The 6,499-nt window shown below is 39.5% G+C and overlaps 1 protein-coding gene across 1 annotated transcript; it reads left to right on the top strand.

The window, feature by feature from the left end:
* The first annotated feature begins 370 nt into the window (after positions 1-370).
* Positions 371-4,983, top strand: LOC124325351 (protein ECT2-like). The gene is made up of 16 exons (XM_046784421.1): positions 371-686; positions 752-819; positions 878-1,141; positions 1,212-1,424; positions 1,486-1,632; positions 1,691-1,825; positions 1,884-2,034; positions 2,103-2,326; positions 2,389-2,577; positions 2,643-3,011; positions 3,112-3,231; positions 3,315-3,483; positions 3,549-3,703; positions 3,773-3,858; positions 3,931-4,129; positions 4,199-4,983. The coding sequence occupies exons 1-16, from the start codon at positions 575-577 to the stop codon at positions 4,298-4,300; spliced, it is 2,703 nt and encodes a 900-aa protein (XP_046640377.1). The 5' UTR covers positions 371-574; the 3' UTR covers positions 4,301-4,983.
* Positions 4,984-6,499: the final 1,516 nt, after the last annotated feature.

The raw sequence follows: 6,499 nt of genomic DNA, 5'->3' as shown, positions 1-6,499 counted from the left end.
AAAATTGATTAACGTGTAGCCTGTTCATTTTAAGTTTATAACAGAAAACTCTGAAAATCGATTGAAATTATTAAAAATTAAATTATAGAAAATTAAAGTATTAAAAATAGCAGGTAAAATAATGGAATTAAAGTATATGCCTCAACAGGCGAGTCACCAGGTGTGCAAACTGAAAGTGTTTGTCATCATCTTAGGGTTTGGTGAGAACTGAGATAAAGAAAGGATCCTCTACCGCAGGTGCATACCAACACACACGTATGCATTGATGTGATGGTGTTTATAACGGTCGCGGAGTCGCGGTAGGATAATGGAAAATTTTCACAGGTATAAACACGGGCAAACTGTCTGGCAACGCTGTATGAAATTTGAAATTTCGGCTTTTTCATTTATGCAAGGCAGTCCAGTCATCCAGTGTGGTTAACAGTTGCACAATAAACTCGAAGAAATGGCTCGCCTACTTATTGTTTTTTGAAATTCGATTGTGAGCTCCAGTCTTGTTTGTTATACGGTTGAGAAAAATTTTGAGAGTTTGATTTTCAAACGTTACAACCCGTGGATTTTATTTTAAATCAAAATGATGGAGACAACGTATGACATGTCTGGTTCAGTGTCTGCTTCTATGAATTACCTTACTCTACAAACCCCGTCCAAGAAATCTCGCAGGAATAAAGAGGATTCTCATCCAGGTATAAAAATTTTTACTATCATGTAGAACTGTAACTTCTATTAAATATTTTTGTAAATATTTCAGTTATTACATCCAAGATATGTTTAGTGGGAAGAGTGTGTGATGTGAAAGGGGTTCAAGAAGCTGCCGAAGTAAGTTTTTATACATTTAAAATGTCAAAGTTGTTATTTGTAAACATGTACTTTCTAGAGTTTTGGAGTACCAGTATTCCATTCAGAAGATGGCCTTGAATTTGTTAACCCTCAGCATGACACAGTGTTTGTTCTGTATGAGTTTTCCGATGAAGTGTTTGAGGTTCTGTACAAGAAGGAATGCAGGATTCTGGGCTACTCAGCTTTGCTTGACATAGTTTCTAAGAAGTATTTAATGCCTGAACTTGATCGGCCATTGTTTTCTATTTCAATGGAGAATGTAGTATCCTGCTTCACTGGCTTTAGAAATCGAGAGGAAGTGGTGAGTTGCTTTAAAAGAAATGCAATTTTCCAATCATTTAACAATTGGAATAATGTTTTACCATCACTAGAACACACTGGTCTCTTGTATCCATCACATGGGTGGCAGCATTCGAAAGGAATTTGACTGTAACAAAATCACCCACCTTATTGCCAATAAAGTTGGAGGAGAGAAATATCAGTATGCAGTCACATTCAACATTCCAGTTATGAGTGCTTCGTGGGTCCACTTAGCGTGGGAAAAACGTCACGATCTAAGTGTTCGTGCCATTGACTCCACAATGGTATTATTTCATTGTCATTATTGAAATTTATTCACCACATCAAATATTTTCCGTATTGCAGCAAACGAACAACGCACTCAAGATTTTTGAAGGCACCAATGTTTGCTGGATAGGTATTAATGACGAGGAGGTTACTCAAATGAACGAAATTTTGACTACCAACGGAGGATCTGTAACTACATTGGATGATCCTAACTGCACGCATGTGGTAAGTTTCATGTCAATAAGATTTACAATGGTGGAATTTTACGAAATCCTTTTAATAGGTAATAGACCCCCTTGGAGTTGGAAACATTCCAGAAAAGCTACCCAGTAAAGCTATGTTGGTTGAAGTTAAATGGTTTTGGGTTTCAATTCAAATGGATATTTGTGCCAGTGAAAAACTTTATCCTTATAAAGAGGTAATAATTGATATTCTCTTGTTTACTCAACGCTTCTAAAAACCCGGGATTTTTACAGACTCATTTGACGAGCCCAAGGAATGGGGTATTGTCACCCACAACTCCAGGATCTCGAAACCGCAAGCGTAAACGCTTGAGAGACACAGTGTCTCAACTTGCTGCTCAAGGAGGATCGCCTGGCTTACTTCAAGTTCCATCGTCTGGTCATGGTACAAATGTTTATTGCTTGGAGTTTTTCCCCCTTTTAATGACTAACGAAAATGTTGTTTATTCATAGACACTCATCGCCGCCGTTCCTCGATTAGTGAATCTGGCTTACTCAGCCTAAGTGGATCGTTTCTAGATGCCACGAGTCCCGAGAAAGTGGCGGGTCAAGGTGATCTCACCATTTCCGTTCCTACACCACAGGATCTCAAAGCAATGTCCCCTCGACATCAGGTGTTCATGGAATTGTTGCATACGGAAATGAATTATGTGGAAATACTGGAGACAATTGTTGAGGTTTGGTGTTATTTATTGCGCGTTATTTACCACAATATAAAAATTCAACATTTCATCCCTAGGTGTTCAAAAAGCCACTTGAGGATCCTAGCCAAGTTGGAGGCTCTTTGCTTGATCCCACGGAGGTCAAAATCATTTTTGGCAATCTACCACCTATCCATGAAATCCATTTCGAGTTGCTTGTGCAACTTAAAAATACCGCACTCAACTGGAGAGAAGACATCAGCGTCGGAGCTTTAATTTTGAAGCATGTAAGTAAAGAATTTTCGCATACCCAGCATATTCGTTTACTTAACTGTATATTTTACTTTTGTAGTCGCATGACTTGGTTAAGGCCTACCCTCCTTTCGTCAACTTTTTTGAGCAAACCAAAGAAGTGTTGAGCATGAGCGACCGATCGAAGCCACGTTTCCACGCATTCCTTAAACTGGGTCAGAGTAATCCCAAATGTCGACGGCAGAGCCTACAAGAGCTTCTTATTCGTCCTGTTCAACGACTACCATCCATTAGTTTGCTTTTGAACGATTTACTCAAGCAGACCCCAAAAAGCAATCCGGATTACGGTGAACTGGAGAAAGCTCTGTCCACGATCAAAGAAGTAATGACGCACATCAATGAAGACAAACGGAGGACTGAGGGTCAAGTTGTCCTTTTTGACATTTTCAACGACATCGAAAATTGTCCTGTAAGCTTCGTTAAATTTTGTCATTTAAATAGATTTTCTTTTAATTAAAATAGAGGTTAAATTTCAACTCATTTTTATACTATTTCAAATTGAAATTTAGGCACATATTGTTTCTTCCCATCGTAGCTTTGTATCCCAATGCGACGTTATTGAATTGGGCGATGGTATTGTTGGTCGTGGTGGGCAGCTGACACTCTTTTTATTCTCCGACGTCATTGAGGTAAATTTAAAGCCATTTGCTTAGTTCGCATATTTTATTTTTAACTTTTTGTATATTTATTAATTAATTTTTTTTTTATATAGATATGCAAGCGTCGATCAAGAGGTAATACTTTAAGGAGGGATGTTAGCACAATCAGCCTCCAGCCGCCAAGAGGAGGTGCTGATAAAGGAAGCAAACCTACTTACAAGCATGTCGAATTAATATCGGTTTCCCATGTTAAAAGGGTTATCGACATTACGGAAACAGAAGGTAAATCTTTTTTTTTTGTCATAGGACCATCCCAGAGTATCACTTCATTCGCAACTTTGTTTTAGACTGTCAAAATGTGTTTGCCTTAATTTGCCGGAGTCACTACGAAACAAAAGAGCGCCTTTATTCGTTCGAAATTACTTCAGAAGACGTAGACAAAGTTGCATTCTTGAAAACTCTTTGTCGATTGATGGCAAACATCACCTGCAGGGCGGACGCGGTACATGCTTTCAACATATAATGTACATAATAAGAATCCGTATATTAACAATATTCTTTGCTTTCACAGGAAAACTACCTGGCTTGCATGGAAGCTCGTCAGCTTGATATAGATACAGGTGACTTAGCTTCGGGCACTCTAAGAAGAGCCGCTAGGTAAATCGCTTTATTTCTCAAATAAGTTTACCTAAGAAAAGCCATAAAATATATCTGAATTTTTCTTTTTAGACTTGCATCAAAGACTCGCATGGCCGTTAACCGAGCGTTCAGTTTCAGCAAAACGCCGAACCGTCTGAAAAGAGCAATGAGCACAGTAATGAGTCCGCTGAGGTCTTCAAACACCTCCATTCTCGGCGATACCTCTCTTGTTAGCCCCATGATGAACGGCGGAGCGGTGGGCATGGCGGCTAGTTGTGCCAACTTGGCGGTAAGGCTTTTTAAATTTATCAATCACTATTTAGATCCATGTTAGAAATGTTCCGTTTTCTTTATCAAGATGATGGATTCTGACACTGGACTAAAAACGACACCGAGTTCTTCGACTTTAAAAAATTTCAAGAGCAATTCCCTTGGGTTTAATGCGCATAAACGTTTGTAAACTGGCATTCAGCGGAGTATTCAACCAAATTAGAAAATAGACATAATGAAAGGCGAACCAACCGCGGAACCAGATTTCACTTCAAGCGAACGCGATTTTTCTCCTCTTATGAGCCAATTGTCATGAACCATTTATCATATCCTCACAATTCTGGGTGCCTATCGTCTTCCCATTATGTATCATATACCTTCTTTTTTTCCCCCAATTATTATTATTTGTGTGTGTTTTGGATAGGCATAGGCTAGTAGCTCGTCTTCCCTCCATTTTTGTGAGCATCTACCCCCTTTAAACAAATTTTACAGGACATGGGCTTGGCAGCTAAAGTAATTATGAGCATCATTTTGTGTGACGATGGTATTTTACTTTAGCGGGATGTTGGAATCTGTTTTGATAGAGCGGAAGAGTAACAACGGAAGCAGGGCAACCTTTTCCCTCCCACATGATTTGAAGAATGCCGATATGTTCGGTCACCTGTTATATTCTATTATGAGAAAACTATTTTATCATGCTTTGTTCGTCCCAGCTAATCCCCCGCTCCTTACGCTGGCTTTGCATCTGGCAATACTTCATTTCTTTTACAATTTCTTTTGATTAGTCTCTGCTTTCTAGTAGATCAAACGAAAAACTAAATTTCTAATACACACATCAACGTTGACTCGTTCGAGTTAACCTCAACACGTCAACTCCTATGGTACCATATTATTTGTTTGTTTCAAGATGTAGGCATGAGGTGGTAGCCCCTACTCAAGTCCCATTCAAAATTTTCATTTGGGGCATTCCCACAGGTTTTTTACAGGTGGGCTGTGTAATTATCACGTCCCTAGTAGCCTAGTTTCTCAGCACAAGTTGTGTTCGTTTGACTGAGGAAGGTTTATCTCAGTTTCTTGAAAACTACTCATACTTGACGTATTCAACCAAGAAACCACAATACAGCGGCAGACAGCGGGAACGAAATGAGCCAGCGTCTGGAAAATGTTCAAGTGAAATATTTGCCTGACTGTCAAACGTCAAGGTAAGAAGAAAGAAAAAAAAAGAAGGATGCGAAAACATTTTGAAAATTTCCGTCTAATTCGGGCGTCAATTAAGATGTAACTCTGGTTTCCACACAGCAGACTAACATGCAGTCCCACAGAAATTAACCAGGGGACACATGGAATACCACCGCAGGTCCGCTCATGAAAAAGAAAAACAATTATAGTTTGTTATTGACATTCCGGTTATGCAATGTATTCGTTGTTGTTCATCCGCGAGAAAATTGAGTGTTCTAGTTCACTGTGTCACTCTCTGCATACACGTAAATCCAGGTTTTCCCATTGCATGTCGTTATATGCCTTAAGCCGCATGTCTTGTTTCTTTTAGACGTGTGTACGAAGATAGTTGACAAATTACTTCACGCGTGTCGTCTATATGCGATCTTGGTATTTCTTTGGAATGCATACACACGCGTTTATCGAAGAGCCCGGATACCGGCAATCAAAGGGAATTCCGGGTTGAAAAATTTACCGTTGAAAAAAAAACAAAAAAACATTTAGTACGCAAAACGATGAGCGTTGCTAAATTGCTAAAACGGCTGAAAAACCGAAGATGAAGATGGTGGCTTTTTTCTTTAAATATAGTAATTATTTCATTAACAGAGTGACCTGGGCTCGGCACGCAACGACGAGGCCATATCTCTGCTCAGGGCCATGTTGGCTATTAAATCGCACTTTCTTTAGGTGGAGACGAACTTACGGGCGGATTCGTCCAGGCAACAATTTCTTATACGTCACAATTCTACGACGTTTCTCTTCGTGACGTGAACTCGAACTATTCAAAACGCTTGAAATATATCGAATGAGGTTATACGACATCTGGAACTGGGCTGCATCTAGATCTTTGATTGACGGAAACGGAAGCTCTTTGATTCTTTTTCTGCTTGTCAGCATTTTTCACGCTTTCTCTTAAAGTGAGTGTCGTTCTGTATGCAGGAAAAAGGCGGAAATGATCGTCGCATCCTTGCACGGCCTTTGACACCGTCGAAGAAGCAACGGTACATTCGTCAGTACCAATAACGCGATTGAAATGTTTTTCAATTTCGAGTTTTTCAACCGTCTTTCTCATTTTTTTTGTCTTCCGCTTTTGCGTCATGTGTCGAACGATGATTGCCACCCGGGATTGTGTATATATACGAGATGTGAAGGACGGAGAATGGTACAGTCA

Source organism: Daphnia pulicaria, chromosome 1 (assembly GCF_021234035.1).
Source record: "Daphnia pulicaria isolate SC F1-1A chromosome 1, SC_F0-13Bv2, whole genome shotgun sequence".
Lineage (NCBI taxonomy): Eukaryota > Metazoa > Arthropoda > Branchiopoda > Diplostraca > Daphniidae > Daphnia > Daphnia pulicaria.
Note: the sequence above shows the minus strand (reverse complement) of the source record. Positions and strands in the feature narration are given on the sequence as shown.